General features: G+C 35.4%; 3 protein-coding genes across 8 annotated transcripts; 2 read left to right on the top strand and 1 right to left on the bottom strand.

Annotated features, from left to right (window-relative positions):
* Positions 1–280: 280 nt before the first annotated feature.
* Positions 281–4167, top strand: LOC119070457 (glutathione-specific gamma-glutamylcyclotransferase 1). The gene is made up of 3 exons (XM_037174812.1): positions 281–1060; positions 3070–3105; positions 3360–4167. The coding sequence occupies exons 1-3, from the start codon at positions 815–817 to the stop codon at positions 3873–3875; spliced, it is 798 nt and encodes a 265-aa protein (XP_037030707.1). The 5' UTR covers positions 281–814; the 3' UTR covers positions 3876–4167.
* A 1463-nt stretch (positions 4168–5630) lies between these two features.
* On the bottom strand, positions 5631–9702 carry LOC119070456 (programmed cell death protein 2-like). Its single transcript, XM_037174811.1, has 6 exons — positions 9474–9702; positions 8950–9308; positions 8781–8884; positions 8332–8598; positions 8108–8264; positions 5631–8046 (listed from the first exon to the last, which is right to left on the bottom strand). Exons 1-6 carry the CDS (start codon positions 9579–9581, stop codon positions 7788–7790), a joined length of 1254 nt encoding a protein of 417 aa, XP_037030706.1. The 5' UTR covers positions 9582–9702; the 3' UTR covers positions 5631–7787.
* Positions 9703–11286: 1584 nt separating this feature from the next.
* LOC119070455 lies at positions 11287–22262 on the top strand. 6 transcript variants are annotated; one of them, XR_005086517.1, is made up of 11 exons: positions 11289–11935; positions 14682–14809; positions 16109–16341; positions 16403–16578; positions 16701–16882; positions 17371–17505; positions 18907–19070; positions 19131–19627; positions 19694–19821; positions 20728–20811; positions 22184–22262. XR_005086517.1 is itself a non-coding variant. In XM_037174807.1 (10 exons), exons 1-10 carry the CDS (start codon positions 11928–11930, stop codon positions 20218–20220), a joined length of 1737 nt encoding a protein of 578 aa, XP_037030702.1. In that variant the 5' UTR covers positions 11287–11927; the 3' UTR covers positions 20221–20406. The 6 variants fall into 6 exon arrangements, 5 of the variants coding, with proteins under 5 accessions (XP_037030702.1, XP_037030704.1, XP_037030703.1 ...); XM_037174807.1 differs by lacking the exons at positions 20728–20811; positions 22184–22262 and adding an exon at positions 20135–20406 and having other exon boundaries at positions 11287–11935; XM_037174809.1 differs by lacking the exon at positions 22184–22262 and having other exon boundaries at positions 20728–20976.
* The last annotated feature ends 3499 nt before the right edge of the window (positions 22263–25761 follow it).

Here is a 25761-nt window from a genome sequence, read left to right as displayed (position 1 = left end):
ATTCGCGATCGTTTTTTTTCTCTTCTTCCTCACACAAAGACTACACGGCATCATTACTTGTTACGAGATCAGTCTTTAAACTTCTATCACAAGCGACTGATATATGTAATTGGAAAAAATAAAAATAAATGTGAAGCTCGGCGTGTAGCTGTTTATTGTAGGATTTTAGTGAAACGTTTATTCAGCAGTGGCTATTTTTTTCGTTGTTGATGAACTAACATACACACGTCTTGTATGTATGATAATTGGAGAAGAAGTGAACGATATAAAGTGAAAATGAAAATTGCTTATTAAGTTGGATGTGCGTCAGACGGCCAGTGATTTTTTTGGAAGTGAATAAATTGTTCTTGGGTGATGTTCATTCGAGTTATAGCACTGTAGCCTAGCCAACGTTTAATATATTGCACATTAAAAACGGGTACATTCAAATAAACGAATTTAAAAGAAAACAAAAGAACCGAAAAAAAAACATTGCACACAACTGAAACAAAAAACAAATTATTTTTAACGTGAGAATTTTAAAATTGAACATTTTTTACGCGGCTATAAAAGAACTGATCGTTAAAATCGAAAACAAAAACCGAACTATTTAAATATCCATTTAAAACCAAAGTAATTAAATTCGTCTGAATGGACAAATAAATATTTGAAGTTAAAGAAAGAAAGAAAAAAAACCGAAAGAAAAACAACCACTCGTCGGAACACTAACTCGATCCGTGTTAACTATAAAAACAAAAAGCTGAAAAACACTTTCCAACAATTGATTAGCAAAATAACCGACAGAACGAAACAATATTTGAGCTAAGACAACAACATGGCTAGCAGACAGAATTATTTACCTCGTAGTTTGATGCTATACAGTAGTGATAGTGATAGTGGTAGTGACGACAGTATTGTCAATGAATTGAATGTTACACCGTCAAATGTATGGGTCTTCGGATACGGGTCGTTGTGCTGGAATCCTGGTTTCGAATTTTCCAAATGTGTGACCGGTTATGTGAGAGGATATGTGCGACGATTTTGGCAAGGAAACACGACACATAGAGGCACGACGGAAAAGGTGACGATCATTTTAGTGATAACATTGACTTGTTGACTACATCAAAAGCTTTGATAATTGTACCTCTACTCAAAGAGATTCATAAGAGCTTCACGAAACTGAACAGAGACGGAAGAGTTTAACAAAATATTTGGAACAGATCGGTTAGCCATTGATCTGAAACTGACTCTGAACTGACCTGAATTTACCTGTAATCTGAAGAGCAATAAAAAGTCAGGTAAATCAGGTTAGATTTCAGGTACATTTGAAAAATTCCAGATATACCTGAAAGCTGACCTGATTTAGCTGAATTGTTATTGCTTTTCCGATTTCAGGTAAATTCAGGTAAGGTGAAACATTTCAATTCAGTTTCAGTTCTAATTAGATTCCGGTAATCTGAGCTACAGATTTCAGGTCGACCTGTCCTATTCCGAGCCTTAAAACAAAGAGAAAACAAAACTCTCTTTGTCTTTGAACTTAATCGCTGCATAAGTTCTGATTCAACCGACTTTTTTTTCTGCTACCCTAACGGTCGTTCAACACGATAATACGTAAAGTATATCCGCAACAACAAACAGTTGATAAACAAATTATCGGCAATGTTTATTGACTAAAGCTTTGTGCGACTAAAACGTGATTTCAATCTGTCCGTTCAAAATAACAAGAAAAAATTCAGGTTTTAGGTTTTGATGACCTTAAAAAGAACGTGTGAAATTGTGAGATGCTTGGGTCCAACAAGCAAATCGATCATTCTACTACATTTTCGATCAAAATTTTCTCTGAAAATTCAAATCTCACCACGTCACTCTAATCGCACTTTTTGCTTTATGGTTCTTGTCGGTTTAATTTTAATCTTGGACACGTGCGACAATGGACTCGCAATCTACATCTGCATTGTCCATCAATATTCCCCCTGCAATTTCAAAGCGGTACATAAGAAACGATCATTACCGCTATCACTTACAGACAGACAACTAATCCATTAAAGCATCCGTTATCACATACCGAACAGACGTTTAATCTACATTGGAGGAACATAAAAAACAACAATTTTACTTAGAGATAGAAATTTTAGCAAAATATAGATAGCAAGTTATCAATGTCACTTGTAGCATAACATTTCAAGTTAAAGAAATTTCGATAAGAAAGTCTCATATTTTGCTGTGTGCAAAACAATAACCTTGAGTCTCTGCCTTGGTCGTTGTACAATAATTCGTTTTTATCAGAAATAAAAACGTTGAGATAAAAGCGCTTCAAATATGTAGAGCAGTGAGGAATAACCTGATTCAAGGTTTAACTCGAACGGAAATGATAAAAGGCGAAAATTCATTGAATTTGGTAATAATTTGAAGCAACAATGAGTGCAATGCTTTAAGCAAATTACAAAGCTTTCACAGTGAGCTTAATACACCGTTGATGTCGAAACTATGTTCGTCTATATCTATTTGTTACATGTAACAGGTAGTCTCGTTCCATGAGAAATGTAAGTGCACTTATACGGTTCATTGATGTAGATAAACTACAGAACAATGTAATTAAATGTGCTCGTAGTTGATTTTCAAAGGCGAGGTTTGATTTTACTTTCGTTTTGCGGTTTTTGATATTTTCGCCTGTTAAATTTCATACACGGAATGGGAAATGTGCACAAGTTAGAATTGACTGAAGAATAATCCGGTGGTAACAAATTTAAGAGCAATGGCCCTCTTGCAAATTTGTATAGCCCACATAATCTGCAAAGGTTTCGCCAAGTGGGTGAGGTATGACACAATTTTTGCTATAAAAGTGACTCGTTTTTGGGTGCTTTAATGGATTTCCTTTTTCAAAAAAAGATTTTGGTTCAGAGAAATCATCAAAAAACGAATATTTTTCCGCCAAAATGTAGGCTACAAATTTGCAAAGGATCCATTGCTTTCAACGAAATTTTTAAGTGGCTTCCTTTAAGCGACACTAAAATTCGTTTATCAAACCATTTTTACTCAATTAGCAATTAATCAATTTTTATTACTAATTTCTTTTCTTTTCCTTTACAGCCTGGTCGAGTCGCAACGCTTGTCGAAGATAAAGAAGTAAGGAAATAAATTATTATGACCTCTGTACTTATCAAATAACTAATTAATTCTGTTCTTACTACGCTTGTGGAATTGCAATAATTCATGCAAATCCCTGTAATCTTAACTAATAACTCTATAATGACCCATAACTCCTTTCGTTCATTCCGAGCACAAATTGTCGCATTTAAAATAAATGAATTGCAAACAAAAACGGCCTCCGCTGCGACGATTATACAGTTCACTAATTGTTTTCTCTCTATCTCTTACAGGGCATCACTTGGGGTTGTGCATATAAAATTAGTGGAAATGCAGCTCTGTCCTATCTCAGAAACCGCGAATGTACATTAGGTGGCTACATAACCGTATACACGAAATTCTATCCACGTTTAGCATCGGAAAATTCGGAATTATGTGGCGAGGCATTCCCAGCCCTACTCTATATAGCAACGAAACGGAATTGCCATTGGCTGGGCGAAGAATCACTACCGGCGATAGCGCAACAAATTGTTGAATGCAGCGGAAGCAGTGGACATAACGTTGAATATTTGATAAGATTAGCGATATTTGTGCGGGATGAATTGAATGGTGTGGACGATGATCATTTGTTTGAATTGGAACGACTAGTCAAAGAATTGCTGCACAAAGAAAAAATTAGTTTACTATCTGTGATGGGACATACACCGGAACGAATTCGACGAGATTCGCACGAAGAAGTTCGACGACCGATCTCATTCGAATATGCGTCGAGAGTCCCTGATGTAAAGTTACGTTGTCTGAATATTTAAGTGCGCTGAACGAATATAGTGGTGCTTATCAAAGATCTTTTATAATATTGATTCATTGGCTTTGGCTATATGTTCATATTCATATTCAATGTATATTTGTACTAACGGAAGCTTTCTAAATTTAATTGATGCGCTGTGTTCAAACAGGACACATTCAGTAGGCGCTTGCAGCTAGTGAATGAAGGACAAGAAATATAATATTTTTGTGTGAATGATAATAAATGGAAAGGCATGTAATTATCGTAGGTTTTTAAGACATTACGACTTTGAGAGTAAAATAATTTTATAAAAAAAAGAAATCGATTTGGTTTTTACTAAATGATGGACTAGGACTACTCACAAACGTATTTTGTACTTACGAAACTCACTTCGGCAACTACACCTTTATGAGTTATGACACCGTTATGTCTAAAGTTCGGCGAGTAAGGATAAGTACATGCGAGTCGAACAATTAAAAACAGCTGTATAATCAAACATCTCGCCAACGGAAAAGAGATAAAAAATTTCGTCAGAAATCTATCTTCGAATTTTGATTGTGAAATGCCCTGTATCGAATTGATTGATTTCATTAATAAATGCCGAAAATCTACATGCTGACAAAGATTCTACTTCCTATTGGCACCAATGAATTTAGACTAGAACCACGAAACTCTCAAAGTAGTTGAGAACTTTAGAACGGCGACTAGGAAAGAACTCACATTCCATATTCGTATTGTACAAACATACGTAGGAATCCGTCGATTAAAAGAACAATTTAGTTCAGGAGTTGCTAAGGCTACGGTATTATTGGGGGAATGAGGAAGTGGTGGAAATCGTCATTCGTTTCTGTGCTGCCGGTTAGGCTACGGTATTTCATGTGTCTTTTGGTTTTATTTTGTATCAACCGTCGGTGCGGGCTATACTACATTCCAAATTGTCGAAATAAAAATTTAGAATGACGTACGAGGTCAAATGACAACAGCACATCGAATTCAATTGATTTGCATTTCCAAGTTCCACCCGTTGAACTGCATAAAAGTACCTTAACATTTCCTTCGACTTTTGGACCAATCCAGAAGAACTAGTTTCTTAGTCAACAAAACTAAGTTATTCAAAGTGAAGAAAGATTACAGAGCGAGAGCCTCTATGTAATATTAGTCTCTTATAATGTAACGGTTCGATACCTATGCCAATATGGCCATATTGCAACCTACCTTTTACCACAACAAATAGATTCCTAGATTTACATGTGTAACTCGTACTTTATATGCTTACTTGACTACACTTGTTGTCATTGTAGCATGTCACACTGACAAAAAAGTTTCGAAAAACTCACCTGTCGTAGGTAACTTTGTCTCCAGGTAATCTACAATAGCTGCCACAGCTGTAGCGCCCGCCCCATACAAAAAATACAGCTTCGGCAGATAATGCGCCATTTTTGTGCTGATATTTAAGAAAATGAAACGCACATTTTGAACCCGGATGTGATATTTTATTTAAAGAAATGTCTACATAATATCACACTGACTTTATTATTCAATTACATAATTCTTTTCTTTTGGTTTCTGGAAGAAGACTCGATTAATTGCCATCGGTAGTATATTTCAGTTTTTGTCGGTAATTGTTGACTAGAGATTACTTTCACATAAATAATTTTTATTTCTTTTAAATCCGAATTTAAAAGTTTTTTTTTGTTTTTAAATTTATTTTTAAAATGATATCTAAGGCTTAGTTGGTAAGGCTACTCTATCTAAAAAGTTCGAATTATTTTCTTTATATAAATTTCATATGTTTTGAATTTGATGGATTTTACACAGGAGTCCAGTACATTGTTGTACATTTAGGGTTGTGAAGATCTGTAGCACAGTTCGTAAATGCAAAATATCTGAATAATATTCGTGTCAAAACGTTCCGCAAATCAGAAAATCAATTACGCCGCCTATTTACGTATCAATAAATTGTTCAAAATCAAAGGAGATTAATTCTTTAATTTTGTCAAAAGCTCCTTGAAATCCTTTTTATTTTTGCGATTGACAACTACAATATGACAGATTGTGATGTTGGTAGGAATGTCGATGTATGCATAAAATCTTGTTCCTAACTTATTCCTAAACTGGAATTTCGAGCATACGATGCGTAGTCAATCTCGTCTTCGCCTCGGGTTGACAGTTTTTACATCTATTGCGAACGTTTACATTTAGCCACATGTTACGAAAACAACTATTGCAACAGGGAATGGTTGACATACTTTTCCGCATCTGTATCGAATTGGTGACATTTGCGTTGCTTCCGTCACACTTTATTTCAGTGTTTCTCTATTGTAGTTGTCAATTGTGAAAAGTATAGTGTACCCATATCAACATATCAAGTTGAATGACTTGACTGAAGGTTGACATGATATGCTGAAATGTGGATGCTTCAATAATATGTTGAAGAACACAACTGTTCTAATTAAGTTCGTACTGAGCGTCATTCAATAACAGATTAATTCGATTAAAATTTCTCTTAAGAAATGTTTGCCTGTTACTTTACTGATTGATCGAAAAATCTAGTAAAGTACAAGTTGATTTTTGCACCAATAGTCCTGAGGTTTTCCTAAATTTAGGATGAGTGCTACAAAAATCGACTTTGTGCAACTACTAAATAAAAACCATGCACAGTGGCGCCATAAACATTGGATTAGGTTCAGTAATTGGGTGGTTTTACCAGTTGGTGTAGTCGACATAATGACACATTGAATGTCTTTCAAAGATATTTTGTTCGTGAACTGTGCACTAGTTACTAGCCTTAAATGTAAATTCTTTTCACGTTCAATTTCAACATTCAACATACAACACTAAACAATGTAATATTACGGAAAAATGGAAATTATTTTCGTTAAGATTTGGTTTCTATCACATTCTTCATACTTTTACAACAAAAATACAGCAATAGTAAAAATGTTGAAACCTGACAGCCACTTTTAGTCAGCCATATATGGTGCGTAACCTAAGGATTACAGCTTGAGGATAGAAGCTGCAATAATTGACGACGAGTTTAAAATATCATTTGTTCACTTTTGCTATGGCTTGTGTTTGCACCTCCCAGACTCCCGCTCGATTCGATTCGTAACTTAAAAGGTGACACCTGTCAGGTTAGGAATTCTTAAATTTATGAGAATAGGCGCCCTGATAAGTATCTGAGGCAATCTAAAGGTAATTCATAAGTGCGTCTTGAAGAAAAAAGACGGACTAAAATTCGGTTCCTAGAAATTCCACCAAATGTCATGATGTAATAGGAATTGAAGCTCTTAGACTTGCTAGTTGCTAGTTACTTTTATACACCAGGAGGAGTAGATGCATTCATTGAAGCAAATTTGAAGTTTTTTTTCGAGTCAACCCGACGAAGTGAGATACAAACAAACATCTCTGTACCGTTTGAGTCACAGGACGATCTAAATATCCAATATATTTGGTATGACGCACCATATAGCAGAGGAGTATTTTAAGGAATACTTATGTAGGATGTTGGGGGGTCGTTATTTTCGCTAAAGTACGAAATGAATCTACTAGAAACTTGAGCTACGGTTCACATTTCGTATTAATTATAAATTTATGAATCTACGAAACACATTTAAATTTTCTAAATTTAGTAACTCGGTGCCCCGTATTTTATCAATGGCACACCTTTCACGTCATTCTATAGTTTGCTTTTAAAGTGATCGTTGTGCAAATTGAACTGTGGAACTAATTTGTAAAGTTTTAAACGTAAATAATGCCTAGCATTCTAAAATTTACATTAAAATGAAATACGACAGACATCATCATCATCATCGAATTGCTCCTCGCGCGCATCTACACTAAAACACACTCACACGCACCCGTTTCTCTGATCACATTGAATTTAAATCGGATCGTAAAATCGTTTCCCCCTTGCTCATCTCTCTGATAAAACTTATCCTTCAACCTGTACAACCACATGCTCTACGCGCATCTTATCCGGTGTATCCCAGCAACTTTGCACGCACGTAAATATTAGCACATTGCCGAATTCGATTGGGACCGGATCGCCGTTTATGAACTGTAATTTTGGTATTATACTTGGCAGCAATTGCATTTCACAGATCAGCTCGTGGCCACAATTTTGACATTTCGTTGGGAGATTAATGTCCGATAGAGGAGCTATAAGCAGCGGCAGAGAATCGCGGGAATATCTACAACCAAACGGATTTGATTCGAATCGTTTATCGAAGTGAAATCAATATTTCAATTTACCGAATTATTTGTCCGGCATTCTCCTGTATTGTAACTAGAAAATTGTGGAACATTAGATCACCATGCTTTGGAATGCCTTTCTCGTATTTTTCCTCCGATTCATCACCTCCACCGCCTGACGCTACGTTCACAGGACTACTCGGACTAGTTTTCAATTCTACAAAAAAGACCGGACAAAGTCCTTAGAATCTCTCATTCGCCATGAATTCCAATGCAAAACTTACTTTCATCTTGGCCTTGATAACGATCCATCAATTCTCGCACATGGTCTGCATGAGTATTGGAACTCTGAAATCGCTCTTCGTCCACAGCAACGAAGAAGCTGCGCAAAGCGATTTTCGATTGATCGATAGGAACAGCAGTGGTTTGTTTTAACAGTGCAATTAAGTCTCTTTGCGGAGCTAAAGGTGTGTCAATGGAAACCAGTTCAGATTCTTCTCCTTCGATTTCAGCTGATGCGTTTGGAGAATGAATTCGACCAATTGCACCACCTTGGAAAAGAATTTTGGTCTTAATATCTAAGCTAGTTTCAGGTAGACTATTGGTTTGTCCAACTTTCTTATAATAAAATTCAATCAATGACGAGGTGCAAAACACCGGGGCAGTTTAGATATTCTTCCAAGATAAGAAGAGAATGAAAGGTTTGAATTAAAGGACTTGTCCGTCCACTTACCTTGAGCACCACAGTTGGCATTCTTGTCGTCCACTTGAAGATTTCCAAATGCCGGAATAGGATCGCTCTCCATGGAATTACTTTCATCATCTTCATCCGACAGCCTATTAGAAAACATTCTCCCATCAATAAAACATCGAGCCACACATTGTCACTCATTAGTTCCAACCTGTTATCATTCTTAATGATATTTCCGTTCTGTTCGTTGCAATTATCCGCATCACTGTTGTACATATCGTCCGGTTCCCCCCAATCATTTGCATCGCTGCACCAATTTATGTTCGGTACGATAGTTTGTCGAATGTTTGCAGTGTCTTTGTCTGAAACTTTTTCCAACTGTTGGACTCGAAGGCATAGCCAGCTCTTCGATTGATTGGAACAGTTTGCTTGACTGCACGAAAATATGTACAGGGTCCGATGGAATGGAGAATGTTCTAGAGGTGCGTAAATTTGAAAAATCAATGGACGTTTCAATCCACAAATTGGACATGGTGGTATTGCAATTGATAGATCATTGCTGGGCCAAACCTTTTGAGTGAAAAGAAAAACGAAATTTAATTCAACTTTCACTCATAGCGCACACTAATTGGAACATAATCAAATTTAAAAAGGAAAATTTGGTTACAAGAAAATCACTTCAACGAGACTGCAATATGTTTGGTGTAGGAATAATGAAATAATTTTAAGCATTACCGGTTGTCCACCGACTTTGTTTGTCATAAAATCAACCAGCGACTTATTTTTCTCGGTAATTGGCTCATCTTCAAATCCCAAATAGACCGTGGAAGTATTTTTGGCCATTTTTAATTGTGAACGCTACTGATGACAAAGAAAACACAATTTCCTTCTTGTGAAAATTTTTTGACAGGAACGACAATTTTTTATTTTTGGAAAATATGTTTCATGGGCAGTGTTGTCGGTGTGGTGAAAAACAAAATGGACTGGTTTCCATATCAATGTTAGATCTTCTGTAGATTAGTATGTTTCGCTGTAAGTATGCGGATGACAATGATGTTGACTGTAGCTCTTGTTCACGTGTAAATTGTTTATTTAGATTTTGTGAAAGAGAGTCTTTAGAGTGTTTATTATAGTACTTTATTATCACTACTGTGTCAGTATAGTTCTTCGAATTATGTCAACTCAACATTCATTTAGTCCACTAGGTCGCGTACCGAAATTGTATTTTTTTTTCACTATTTAAACACAATGTCATCACTCAAAAAAAAATATTTTTCATCAATACGAAAATCGAAAACTTTTTTACATCAGAAATGCCAAGTTTCACTGACAAGTAATTCTTCACGGACAAAATCGGCTGTGGAGAATCTAACCTCACAGTTAACTTTGACAGTATTAACTGAGCGAAAAAAGGTAACGTGAGTGAATGAAATACAATTTTTGTACGAGCTCCTACAATATCCTTGTTTCCTGTGCCCAAAATTCAATGTTTATGTATCAAAAGCTGTCGCTATAAAGTATGGTGCACAATGGGCCAAGTAAGCGAGTCATGCACACATTCAAATCACATACTGCACGGCTGTAAACTTTGGGGAGGTCCGTACATCACCAATTTAATAGATACGCGGGAGCACACTACTTCTGATGATTTTACGTAAAAAGAAAATTCACTGCATCATCGTGGCGGTATGAAACACGCCATTCTATGTAACATACTATTTCAAGCATTTTGTAGAATATTTTAAGTCTTATGAATTTTCCTCGTCCTTTCAAGCAATGCAAGTATGGTCTATAGGTATGGTCTAACGTCAAAATTTGTATGTAGCTACTTACTCCGGTTTGTATGGACCAAACCTGGTTTGTACTTTCATTGCGTTTAAGGTACCGTTAAAGATTTCTATCGGTTGTAACCAGAAAATATTTTCACGAATTTTCTCAAATTTTCACAAAAAGCTTTTTGGGAAAATTTGAGAATTTTCGCGAATATAGGCACTGGTTGAAACGATATAGTTAACAAACAACAGAAAGGATGACTTAACATTACAGCAGCATTTTGCAATAACCATGTTTAAAGACAATTTTTTAAATTTTAGAAACCTGGTTATTACAAAATGGTGTAATATATTATATAACTAGTTGCGCAACTTGACTACGAAGAAGAGTTTAGCCAATCAAAGTACAACCCAGGTAGGTATGGTCTGTCCATACAAACCTGAGGAAATAGCGATCTCATACGAAGAAAAACTCACCTTTCAATGATTTTCATTCATAGATGAGTTTGTTTATATAAAATCGCTATTTCCTCCGCTCCATACAAATTTTGACATTAGACAATGCCTCGCAATGCCTACCTGACAAGACAAGTTCTGAATTTAATCCGATATAATCGGAACTCTACTGTCAAGTTCCGAACACATTCATTTATAGATCGTATTTTTATGGTTGGGACAGAGCCTACAGAGTATACTTTCATATAGTGAAGCATAGCTACCACAAGAGAATTGTTTGTCAACACTGTTTTTGTGAAAAGACCATGGTCATAAAATGTGAGAGTGGTGAATATTCTGACATTCGGGCATGTAACTTTTTTTTCATATCACGATTCAGTCGATCTACACTACGTCGTGTGTATTGTTTATTTTCATTTAAAAGCATTTAATTCAATAAATCTCCTGTTGTTCAGTGTCGTGAGAGAGTTCATCAAGATCCAGAGATAATGTTAACCGTTCGTCTATGCGAATAAATGCATTAAAATTGACACAAATTAGATTTGACTTAAACTGCAATGTCCAGTGATTTTGTATCGCGATTTTGTTTATAATTATAATGATTATGTTATGCAAACAGACTGTTGGTAAAAGAAAAACCTACGACACACAATAAACAATAAACCGTGTGATGTTTGGCTATATTGAGTAGACTTTTTTTTGTAAATTGTTTTGTTTTGGGTGTTGTGCAATTTTTCAAGAGTTATTTATTTGCGTTACGGTGTGCGCTAAACTACGCCCCCATTTCTAATTTGCATAAATTAAAACTGGTGAACATAAACTTGATTTCTGCATTGTTCCATTGGCCTGCTGGAGCCAATATTATAATTTTCCCGACGAATTATTTGCATATTCATACCCTGTAGACCGTTGATATCCAGTTCTCCCGTCAGCACATTAAGTATCGACAAATTGACGCGCAATGGATCCGTAAGTAGATTTTGAAATTATTTCGTTTCTCTCTCTTTCATGGTTTACCACTAAAAAATTGATAAAATTCATCGTGTGCGATAAATTAAATGGAAAGGTCATTTGCATGTTCACGTTCAGCCATTTTCGTATAGTACGTCTGTGACACTGTTCGAACGACTAAGGTCGATTTTTTGTTTGTTTTGGTTAGGTTGAATTTGCCATAAACTGTGCAATAACGGTACAATACCTTTTGGATCATTACCGACAATACTGCAGATGCAGCGAAATGTTTTGAACCGGTGGCTGATGTTCTCATAATTAACGTTGGTTATGCTACTACTTCAACAATTCAATTAATTCGAATCTGATTCTTTAAAAAAAAAGACTTTAGAACGCATAATGTGTGCGATCTAAAACTTTGATTACCTATCGAAAACCTGGTCAAGTCAAGTATAACAAATTTTTGGAATATAATTGGAAGATCCGGATCGTACAAATTGTTCTCGTTGAAGAGTTTTTCTTTTAAATATCATCAGAAATGAATTGATTTAATTGGAGAAGTAGTAGCATGTAACGAGTATTATCCGGAAACGAAAATTCAACTTGACAAAACCAAAATCTGCGTTTGATTGCAGCTCGTTTTCAAAGTGTTTCTTTACATCGAAGAACGACCTAAAGTTGGTGTTTACCGTAATTCTCAAATTTCATCAACATTTAAAAGTTCCTCTCACTAAAACCTACTGTCTCAACAAGCAATGCTGAGCTCTCAACGTGACAACGTAAAATTGAATTTGATATTTTTGTAAAATTTCATAAGCCGCTAGTTGGTATGGAACGCATTATAATTTTTGTTTTCTATTTTGAATTCAAGGACGTTGGTAATATTTTAGATGTTGGATTAGAGATTAGAGTGTCGTTTTTACTCAAAATATAGATAAATGTCTGCATCATGGGATATCGCATTTTGATAAAAAGTTATTATAACGCTTGGCTCAGCCAGCGTGATATAATATTCGCAACAAACGAAGGTGTTTCTCTTGTTTACTTAACATTTTTGCACTTTGATATTTTACCATATCCACAATTTCTGTTGTTCTGTTGTATACATGTCTGTTTTGTCGCATATAAGAGGCGACAATGAAAAATATGTGTAATAGTTAATGGGTTAGGTAGCATGTATAGTTGTAGCGGACCAAAGAATGTCGTGACTCATGAATGTATCTGAAGAATAATGACTTTTTTCCAATTAAAACTTCTATCTATTCATGACAATAATAAATCTTGGCAGAAAAACGTTGTCTTCGTCGAATCAAGACCAATTTGGAAGACTCTCACGCAATACAAACCAATGACAAATTTCATTTGCTCGTTTCGAAATTATCCTCAGACCAAACACAGAACCAATTCAATTTTACCATCATAATCGAACCGATCGTAAAAGTCCAATTTTGCGCGTATAATGGCCGATTCCATTCAGTAACATAGCTTGACCGTGATAATATCTTTGAAGGTATTGGTAAACCATTAAGTCCTTGTGCTCTGTTTTCTCAGCATCAGAACGATCAGGTTCTGATTCACCTGTTTCAGTTCAGTTAACCTGACCAGGAACCTCATCGTTTTTCTTAGTTTCAGGTTTCCTAACGTGATCTATCCTTACAACGTAACATATAATACTTTTACCTACATCAGCCAATGCAGCGCAAATAAACAAAAATTAAATGTGCACTTTGCAATCACTTATTTCACATTACATATGAGAAGTGGTGTAGGAAACCAACTCATTTCCATTATTTGTCCCGCTGAAACGTAAGGTATTTCACTAAAAGACACAAGGTAAAGTTTCTCAGCCGTGAAGTTAAATCAAAATTCACCTCGTGCTTTCAATTCAAACGAGAAACTGAATGGATGGAAGCGATACAAATGATAATTAGATAATGATTATATCAAGACTGCAGACCTTACGTTGCTATAATTATTATTATTGATCTGGAAGAATAATTGATTGTCATTTGCTTTAATTACCACTGCGATGACAAATCGTAATTCGAGACACTGATGATATGAGTGCATTACGACAAATTGAATTAAAGTTTTTTTTTTAATGATGAGGCGTCGTATGATCATTTCAAAATATGATTAGTATAATGTGGGAATAAATTGTTCGGCAATAATGTCAACGGCCTGCTGAAATGCTGTAAGTTTTGGTATTCAGTTCTTTCAGAAAATGTTTTCTTTTAAGATTATGTGACTCCAAGATTCGATATCGCGCAAGCCGGTCACAATACACCTACCTAAACACCATTGAGAAAGCTGTCTCAGTTGCTTGTCTACTTCAAAATTTAGGGTGGTGGAGCGCATACTGGACTTTAAGAAAATTACTTAGTCGTCAGATTCCGGACTGGACATGTAGTCGTCAGCATCCGGAGCGGACATTTTTTTTGCGAATGGAAGAACAATATCCTGACTCCATTTTGATCTTGATCTTGTATCAAAACATTGAGCGAAAATTAATACCAGTTTCTACCGATGAATCTGTGTCATCGAAACAAGAACTTTTAATTGATAGGCTACGTGTTGCAAAAATAATATCCGATTACCAGCTAATATTACAACTAAGTTTCCATTCACTATATACATTACTAATACACCTTACGTCGTATACAACGTATATTTAACGAACCCAAAATCGATATTTTCTTCTATTATACAGACGTAGCATATGTGCAAATATTGAAAAAAAAAAAACGAAAAACTATTCTTTTAGGGTTTCGCCGCAAACCAACCAATCTGTAAATGAGTCACAACAAAAAACAAAAACATCAACACAAGATCCATATTTGAATGGCAGTTCTGCACGCTATACTGATGGAGACAATGCAAACCGAAGTAAATGTAAGTATTTTTGAATTATGATATATTTAATTCGGTTGTTTGATATAACATATCATTCTGCTGCTATTGTTAAGCTAACAAAACAACCCTTCGAACAAACGAAATAAATAAAAAATGGAAAATTTGTTTTCAAATTAGTAAAACGAAAAAACAATTTTGAGGCTAACATTTGCGTTTTCCCCCCCTGACGATTTTGGTCTTGTGTTTGTTGCGTTACTGCTATTCTATTGTGATCACGAGAAATAGTTTTGCAGAAATGTCAGCGACATAATGACGATAAGATAACAAATGAAACTTGTGTGAACGTAACGTATTTATGTGATAAGAGCGATTCTAATCTATTTTAACATATTTTTTTTTTGGACTGAAGGAAATTGAAAATGATTTATTTGTCATTGCGTCTATTTTTTACTTTCAACCATTTCGATGTCTTGTTGTCGCCCCAGATCGAGATCGCGTAATATTTTTAATTTTTGATTGAAACACCGATTTAACCTGTTACACCCGGCTGTCATCTCTTATCGACAACGACAGTAATAATAAACGACAAGCTCTGACTAAAGAGGTCTTATATAGCAAAAAGCATGTTCAAAACAAATGAAGTAAAAGATTTTTGAAATCAATCGGGAAAATCTTCGATCAAATGAAGTAATAGATCAGATAGTAAAACTGTTACTATGCTTGCCGTCTGTGACAGGTTAAATGATCGCGTTCATCCACAATTTTTGTTATTTTGCACGACCTACCCCATGTCCGCACTTAGTCTCAAAGCCTAAACATGGTCAATCCGTTCGAATTCGTGTGGGAAATTCAACGTCCCTGGATGGCCCTTTATCGAGAAAACAGATTCACATCTCTCATATCGTGACAAAAAAGACGAATCTGATAAGAATTGAAATTCTAGTGTGGTCTTCTCAGAGGCGCCGAAGATGTATGATACCTGACTGCTGTGGATGAACCAATGTGTTTTGATTGTCGGTCCCAATTTGTATTTTTCTCGGAATTTGTGTGAAAAATCTGAAACTTTTCATGACCGGTACAGGTTTTATAAGATCAGGTCCGATATGCTAAACCAGGTACAGCTTGAATTTTGAAAAAATTGACGACCTAACCTTTCACAATCGCTAGTACTTTAACTGCTATTAAAAGTTTAAGCAATGAAAGACACTCTCCGTCGATCTATATAATTATCTTCCACAGCAAAATACATTTTGATTGAAAATGTTTCGAATTAATTAGAAATTCAGTGTTTGCTTACATCTGTGACGGTAATTGAAAGAATTAATTCATCATTTTCAGCGAATGACGTCAAGCGAAAGAAATCGAAAAACACATCATCAGCTTCGGCAAATAATGCATACACCGGCGCCAATATGAAAAACTATAATTTAGATGAATGGCTGGAGAGCTCGTTTCGAAACAGTTTTAGCAATTTTAACGCGGACGGCTATGTTCCGCCGAATGTTAGCGGAGGAAATTCTCATGGAAATAAACCATTTGTACCTGATCAGATGCATAGTCGTTATTTAAAGGTAACCGGAAAATGTTTAAATCAACCAAAAGAAAATGCTAATCGAGAGATATAAATCTTAGTATATGATGCCAAGTACACAACCGTATCAACATCCTTCAACGTCCAGTACACCATTTGGCAGACCAACGTTCAACAATCATTCCGATTTCGCAAGTCTACCGCCCGTTGTCAATTTGAACAACTTAAATCAACGCTCCGATTCGAACGAACTTTTAGATGGAATGGAACAACGAAGGTGGGAACATTTTCATTCTTCTAATTTGCAGAGAAACTATAAGCAGCACCGCTTATCATTTCTCTGTTAACTTGTCATCGTCAAAATGCGCACAAAATCAAATTTCCCTTTCCATAATTCAGATTTAGCGATCCCTGTTTGGCCGGTAACTCTGATAACGATTCACCGAATAGTGAAGAAAATTCGCAAAAGCACACATCGACGAAAGGTGATAACAGCAAATTGTTCAAGACATTACTGGAACAGATTCACATTTTGCACGAAACGAATTCGAAAATTTGTCGAAATCTTCATGAAAATATGGGTGAGTTGAAACGGTTCAATTTTGTTGTTGTTTTTTTTTGTGTTATCCTTGTTGATTTCTCGTCTCGCACACTTTTCTACTCTTCATTTCGCTTTCCTTTTGGTAACCTTATAGAAACGGCTAAACATGTAGTATCGATAACAATGACAAGAATGAGCAATGAGCTCTGGTTAGTGTTCTCTTTTACAGCGGAATGGTTAGGTTTGACCTACGAAATACTTTGAAGGAAAGAAGTTTTGTTATGATTGCCGTTTCTAAAAGGTTAAAATTACAAAGTGACGGACAAAATATTTCTCTGGCTCTGAGCCAGAGACCTCACCTTCTACCTCTCTATTCTCATTAAATTTCAACTTCCTAACTGATGAATTTTCCTTTTAAAAAAAACTCTAATTTTTTGTCCGACACTTTAATACGCACGCATAACCTCAATTTGCGTCTTTGTACGATCGTATTGGTTGTTTATACCGTCTATTCTATTGTATTTAAAGTTGATATACAAGCATTGAAACACGCACCAAGTTGGGGCTTAAGACACCGTAGAGAAAGCCTCAGTGGGCTTAGCACACACAGTCAACCAATGGGTTATTTTGGTACTAATAGCCCAGCACCCACATATCATTCAGGTAATAATAAAATTGTTAATTGTAATTCGTCTGGCATGTCTATGAGTCTTTCATTAGCTTTAAGAAAAGAATAGAATTAGAATTTTGCTTTAATCCATCGCATGCTTTCCTCTGCTTCAAAACTCCCTTTTATCTTTACTTATAAATGGTTTCGTTCCTCGGAATGATAGCGTAGTTAACGAGTGAATTTAGCTGCGTTTTTTTTTCAATTTTGCCTCATGAATTACTACGTACACTTAAATTTAGACATTAAATTTAAACTGGAATAGTGAACGCGTTTGCAGAGTAGTCAAAGCAGGAATTTTAGCCTAGGATCTAGTCCATGACAACTATAATGTGAGACAGCTCATGAAATCTATGTGAAGCAGTTGCCAATTTTCGTTACTAATTATTTTAGTCAAACTGTCCCTCATGAGTCCACGGTTTGAAACCTACGCCATATGATTGCACTATCCGATTCTGTTCCTCTTATTTTTGTCGTCAAGATGGGCTAACGACAGTCGCCCTAGTGTGTATGTCTCGGTCATCACACATCGCAGAAGATCGAAATTGATGTCAAAAGGAAGATGAAGAATACAATTGAAAAAATAATTTTTTTGCTGGAAGGCCTGTCGTGCCTGACAAGTCAAATTATCGAATGCTAAACTTTTCTGGCACGCCTGGCCTTTCAATAATAAATTTTATTTTTCAATTCCATTTTTTACTTGACACCATGTCGGACTTTCTATGACGTGTGAAGGCCTAGATATACACTAAACTGGGCTACCGTTGTTAGCGCCAATCGTCGAACAAATATTTTTCTTATGCAAAAATTACGCGTAATTTTTCAACCGTGGTCTTTAAGTGACTCAAAATGCTGTGGGGCACAGGTTTATCAAGCCATCAAAATAACTAAATCGACTCGAATTCAGTTTACTTCAATTTTGTTTGGAACGAAATGAGTTCTTCAATCTACTATTGTTATGCCGATTTTTCTCTGTGTAAATAGTACTTCAATAGCATAACTAGCAACTACAGCTGATTTTGCATCAGCTGGTCAACACTTTATGTTTGTGTTTCTCGGGTTGTTGTTGTACACGTGCGTCAAGTAGAAACGAACAACTGTGCCTACAATACACTTGTGACCAATTAAACACAGACCAGCTGTTACTACTTACACATTATTTTAGGATTGCATTTCACTGTTGACATTGTCATTGTTTTAGTATTGATTTCAACAGCTCTTTGCTGACATATTTCAACAAACCATGTCGTAATTTCGAGTTCTACATTATTGAAGTGTTAGTTCATAGCTTAGCAAATTGATTGTTGGCATGCAACTTTAGAAAATCTTTAGGAACAAGCATGACAGGCCTGCTTGTATTACTGTTGGTAATTGTCTAAATCTTTAATCTATAATAGGTATGTACACACCGGGAATGATGACAGATGTTGTTAGAGAGGTAAAAGAAGCGGCTCGCGTCAGAGAAGATGCGTTATTAAGCCGTGTTCGAGCTATTGTCGATGAACGATCTTGGTCGACCGATGTTAACATGAAGTTGTGCCGTGATTTAGAGGAGATGAAGGTAAATTGACGAGATTTTGAGAAAGTGAAATGCTAACGACAATCTCACCCCAATTTCCAGATTCAATTCAATGTAATGCGAGCTGAACGAAACGAAACCAATGCCAGAATGTTAAAAATGGAAGACGAAATCAAATCGTTGCGTTCTGCACTGTCACATGTGTTGAATAGTGGATCCCGCCAAAATGTTGCCTATCCACACCATTCACCATCGTTTAACGAACGTGATTTTTCCCATTCATCTGTACGATCCGGCGAACGGCATACGAGGCGATATTTAAACATTGACCATCCAGTGTCAGCGAATGAAAATGATATTTTGTCGCCATTGAATCCCTTGCCGCATGACAGCCGAAGTGCAGAGAAATTGCAATACGTACCTGGGTATCTAGAAAATGTACATTTAAATGGTCACGCCAACGGAGGCGCGTATTGCGTACCGGAAAGCGAAGCCAACGACAGTGATATTATGCAGATGGAAAAGGAAACATTGAAACTGAGACAGGAGCTGCAGGATATGAAGGACAGTAAACAGAAAGCCGATTCAAAGATTCAAGAGTGCGTCTGACCGATCCGATTAATATTCACCGCATCGAAAATTGATTTTCTGTTTTGTTTCTATAGTCTCGAGCATACCGTCAAGTCTCTACAAAATAAGATGTCCCAAGGTGACACCGTTCCAAAGACTTTCGACCATGGCCCGTCGACCGCCAATAGCCGTAAATCAACCGAAAACGGATCGCAATCACAAGGTAAATTGCAAACTTTGTCACATATTCAAACGAAGTCACCGAAAATGTTGACAACCAGTTCGATTACCGTTACAGGACCGGTAACGGATCTTTAGTGGTTATGGTATTCTTTAATATTTTGTTTGATTTTTGGCATAATTAGCTACTACTTATAACCGTTATTGCTCAATCATTCGATTTAGATTTTACTAAAACGGAGAGAAAATATTTTTTTACATTTTTTTGTTGTTGAATTTGAAAGTCTGAGCTGAGGGTCTGATCAAGGTATGAATTGAAGTTGAAATTGAGTATACTAAACGAAAACGAATTTTAGGTTTTCTCCATCGAAATGGATTATCGTTGTGGTTTGTGGAGATCGTTAGCTACGCATTGTGTTCAATTTTATACGGACTGAAGTGAATGAATGAGAGAGTCGAGCGAAATCTTCTATCACCGAACAATAATCTATTTCGATGCGAAGAGACACTCGATGCGCCAACTTAATATCAAAAAACAAATAATTGTAAATTGTGCCATTTTTCGTCGATATGTGCAACCCAGTCCATCATTTTTCTTTATGTCAATAAAATACTTTCATATTTGACTAATCAGTGTCGAAAAGTCAAAACGATTTTTCCATACTATAGTTGGATGGCGTAAGGTCGGGTGTTTTGCATGCGTGAAGCATAACATGAATGGCTTTTTATCGTTGAATGAATGAAAAAAATGCCCGTCACGAATAAGAATCAACATCCAACGGAACGGAACTTTGTTTCGTGAGTCCATTTTACGATTTATAAAAAAAAAAAACGGAAGAAATTTAATATCTACAAAGCATGTGCTTGAGAGATAGATCACTAAACCATAATTATATATTCGCATCTGGCCGACTAACTAATTGACATCAAATTACCAATTTTATTTCAGAATTATTTTGCTAACTGAAATTTCAAACAAAAATTTGCGAATTCGACTCGTTATGAATTATCGTTCGGCCAGTTTTACGGGGACGTAAGTAACGAATTGTTCTACCAATTAACCTTTAAATTGTCATAATATTGTGACTAAAATTACTCATCGGTTCATCCGTTTATAATACATATAAAACAAATTACTCGGTTCTCCCTGGTTCTACCAGTGTTAATCGTAAGAATTCATTTTACACAAGTGATCTAATTTCAAATTCAGTGCTTTTACAGAACGATATTACAATGTGACAACACAGTTATCAATAACTGCTGAGCTATTTCGATAAGTACATTCACCATAATGGTGAAAATCTTCAAAATTTTGTCTGTAAAAAATAAGTTTTCGATAAGATCTAGCCTCTTTCGATAGAGAGGGAGAAAAACGTGACTGTTTCGTTCCGACTTTTCACATCATTAAAAGTCGTACAAAAACATAGAACAAATTGTTTCTTATTCGTCTTAACTCTCTCATTACGTTTACCTTTCACAGGCGGCTATATCTCTTCCAATGACAACCATAAATGATGAATTCTGTGATGATGAATGTTGTCTTGTATATCAGATGTATGTTAAAACAAATGGGGTAAGAGAGGTTTTGTCTCAAAAGAAATAGCTCCTGCCGCCTGCGAAAGCTTAAGACAGATCGAAATGTCATCATACCACACTGTCACTTGATTGAATAATACGCTAGAGGTTTTACCTCAAAAATGATACATGGAAAACAGAAAAATGTGTAAGTTGGTAGAAGGAACATGTGAATGACATCTGGCAAGTAAGAGAGAGAATGGAACCAATTTTGTATGCACTTCTCTCGGATACTCTCTCATAGGTGCCAGTAGTCATTCACGTGTATCTTCTCCACTTCCCTCTCTCTTCAATCTCGCGTACCAACGCAACGTATCAATTCTCCGAAGGAAAACGATAAAACTTTTGCGATAGATACGAAATAATCCTACCTGGAAAAAGTGTGTGAAATAACAGGTAAAATGAGGTTTCTTAAAACGTTCGACTGATCCGCATTTCGTTAAAAATTAAAACCATAAAACTCCAATAGGAATTTAATTGCTTCGTTTACTGTCTAATGAAATTTGAATAGCTACAGCATGGTAACATTATGTCGATTAGTGGCATCTGGACTAAAATGTCTGGGTCATGTGAATCTATCATATTAGTGATCTATCCCTGGAAAGTTCAATTTATATTCGGAATTCTTGCGTAGATTTTGTTGGAAAACGTTTTTAGGTTGAAAGTGAAAAGCATTTACCGATTGAGATTTTGTCAATGTTTGTATCCATATCATGTACCATACATACGTTAAGCAATAAAAATATTTTTTTAAACACCAGAAATTAATCAAATTCGAAATACTGAGAAATTCTTTTGCAATACTGTGGAATCGCCATAATATGTTCCAGATGTTGTTGCAGACGTTAAGAGTGAATAAAAATTTTTTTTTGAAGAAAAAGAAAAAATTCGAAAACATAAAAAAGACAACAAATAAATTAATTAAATGAAGACCAACTAAATGTGTACTTAATTTTAATAATTTTTGTTTTTTTTCTTTCTAAATATTAATTAACATTTAATTTTAAGTGCCTTTGTAATATTGATTAAACTTTTAACTTAATAATTTATTTTAATTTTGTTTTTAATTTTTAATTTAAAGAACAGAAGAGAGAGAGAGAACGAGAGAAACATGAAATAAAAAGAAATATTTAACACAAAAAACAGATTTGTATCGACCATCAACACATTTTAATCATCGACATCGACAGCTCAAGTTTGACGAAGAATTAATTAACTTGGGTAAGTAGTTAGTCAAAACTCAACACATTTTCTCTTGACCCTTGACATCTATTTTGATGTTTAAAGTTCTATGGTCTTAAATTACCCTCTCTAGCAACCTAACTGCATTTATTAAGGTGATAAAATGCAACGCAGCCTTTGAATTTTCCATGGAAAATTAGAAATTATTCAACAGTCAATGCTCTCTCTAGCAATCAAACTCTTACCTCTCTGTGTCAAATTCACACCTTATTTCTTTGTATTCTACATCTTGACTGACTACGCTGTAATCTACATGTAAATTCCAAAGGCTACTTGATTCTTTCACCACCTTAATAAAAGTAGTTTGTTTGCGAGCTAGAAAGGGTATTGCAACAGTGTATGATTCTACAAACCAAGGAATAAGGTGATATTTTGACACTGTCAAAGCGAGGTTTGTTTGCTAGAGAGGGTATTGACAAGTGAAATAAATTTCCGCAAACAAAATGCTGAAGTGCTTTCACAATTTTTTCTATTTAACCGAATCAAGATGTCGGAAATGAAAGTTTCTCAAAGAAGCCGAACAATATTGTATACAGAAAATATTGTTGTCTTGTTTAGAGCAAATTATTGATAGAAGGTTGGAACATTGGATGCTGCGAAAGTAGGTTGGAACATTGGATGCCGAAGCGACAGTAGGTTTAAACTTGAAACATTGGATGCCGCTAAAGTAGGTTGGAACACTGAATGCTGGGAAAGTAGTTCATTGCATGAGGTATGAATTTTGCTATAAAAGCAAACTCACAAGTGTGTTTTTGAGTAACAAGCTTCGGTACCTGTCTTTTCGACAAGTGTAGAGTCTGTAGAGAGAGCGATGTATACAACTACACTTGTCGAATAACATTTGCCGAAGCAAGTTGCTCAAAAACACCATAGTTAATTTGCGAGTATCACAAAGTTGTTTCCGAAGTAAAAAAATGCGTAGCAGCATCCAATGTAGTCTGGTTTACTACTTCCCCCATGTGAAAGTTGATTTCCACATAGAAAAATGAAAAAAATTGACCGAAAATAGTCCACATGTTATGTATGATTTTCACAGTGAGCAAATTTCAATGTAATGGTCAGCTTTCGCATGGGGTTGGTAGTAAATTTATTTGACGATTTTACTGAAATTTACGAAAATCTAAAGATATTTACTGAAGTTTACCAAATTTAAATATCCATAAATTCAGTAAATATTCGGTATATTTCTGTAAATATCGGTAAATAAATTTGCAAATAATAGGCTCTAGTTAACCTTAACTCAAATAACGTTTTGTCCAACGTACTGCAGCTTGATTCGTTCCACATCGTTTTATATTTTTTATATGATTTCAACAGAAGAAGCGTTAGGAGAGTTGTTTCACTCACTGGTACGTGTGAAACGGAAGATATATGAAAGACAGTTGCTATTCTTATGTGACTGAATACATGTGAAACGAACAGAACGACTGAAACAAACAAAACCCACAAAAAAGTAAAAGTTAAATTTGAGCTTAAAAAAGGGCGTAATCGCTAATTACCATCCAATTTTTATTGCGTAGTGGACATACATACTATCCTCATGGTATAAATGTTTTCCTTAAAGCACTGAAACATTAATATACTATTACGAGATCTTGCGTAAAGGACGTACAATAGTCGGTTATATTGGTTACTCCCGAGATCATACCGAAATAATTTGAAAAGGAGCAATGATAAGTAGGGAATTTTCCGGAAACGCGTCTGTAATCTGTACAATGGTTTAAAATTTCAAATTGATACAGTCGGGGGAAGAAGAAGTAACCAACATTCCTCCCTAATGGCCCGTTAAGCATAAGTTAAATGTTAGTGAAAAGTACAATTAAAGTAAATGAAAAGTAAATCAAATCGATTTGTTTGCACATTAAAGGTGTTTAGAGGAGTCTGGGAAAGCCGAACATTTACATACGACGGAACCAAAAATGAGACCATTAAAAAAATCTAGAGTCTTCGTCCTATTGAATATGAAGGTGCATACGTACATACCTGTTTGAGGTGGTTGACTTGAGGCAAACCGTCGCGTCGTTCCACTCAACAAACGAAATTTTTGATGATTTGATTGAGTCGTACGGTGTTTGAAAATTTGAGTCTTCAAATTTGAGGACTGGGGAACTGCCCATTTTGGTTGTCTGGTTTATTTTTGGTTGATGAATTGTCTATGTCTCTCATTTTGCAGTTTGTAAACATTTTAGTGAAGCCAAAAAAAATGGAGAAAGCTAAGTGTGTTCCAATGTTTCTTGATACATTATTGGAATTGCTATGCGCCAGTAATCCAATTCCGGGATATTATGAAACAAGGCCCACAAGGTGAATCGTTTGCCATTCAATGGGACACAATTTCCAGTGCTGCTTACAATTTTCAATTGAAAACAAAACTCAATCATGATTAATGCACTTGTGCATTTATTTGCTTCTTATCTTAAGTACAATAAATGTTTTACATTTTCATTTTATTACAATCATTATTTTGTACGTAGATAAATTATTGTACTGTAAAAATATAAATTTATTTATTTATTTTTTGCATTCGCCAAAATTGCAATCCACAAAGTTAGACGTTAACTAAGCGCGATTTTCACTAAACGAAATCTAGAAATATTTTTTTTTTGTTTGAAAATCGCCGTTCAATTAACATCATCCAGCCATTTATATATTCTTTGTGGATGACAATATTGCAGGATTTTGTTTGATTCATTTCTTTAATGTATAGAAAAAAGGAGATCATTTTCTTAAGAATTGAGGGTAAATTAAGTCTATTAAATTAAGAATTAATTTTTGAGCTTTTTGCAGCCGGAAATAAGCGCACGTTTAGCCTAGTTTATGTCATAATTGTCAAATTGTTCACCAGATTCACGACCCAATCTTGGTGTAAATACATCGGCTCGTCGGGCTACAGTAAAGGGAAGAACAATAAAAATTTTATTAATAATTTTGAAAATATAGACTGCTTCTAACTCCCAAAAGAGAAAAAGGAATCGTCGATTTGTCGAAAAGAACAACCTCCAACATCTCAAAAAGGCAACACAGTTTTAGGAGTGAGGATGCTCTTTTCAACAAATTGAAGAGTCCTTTTCCACAAGGGTCTGCAAATTTCAATGCTTTTCTACGATTTTAATATATTCTGAATTATGTTCTGATTCATTGTGCATCAATGATTCATCAAAATGAC

Source organism: Bradysia coprophila, assembly GCF_014529535.1.
Source record: "Bradysia coprophila strain Holo2 chromosome X unlocalized genomic scaffold, BU_Bcop_v1 contig_79, whole genome shotgun sequence".
Lineage (NCBI taxonomy): Eukaryota > Metazoa > Arthropoda > Insecta > Diptera > Sciaridae > Bradysia > Bradysia coprophila.
The sequence above is the reverse complement of the archived record's forward strand: the minus strand, read 5'-3'. Positions and strand labels throughout refer to the sequence as shown.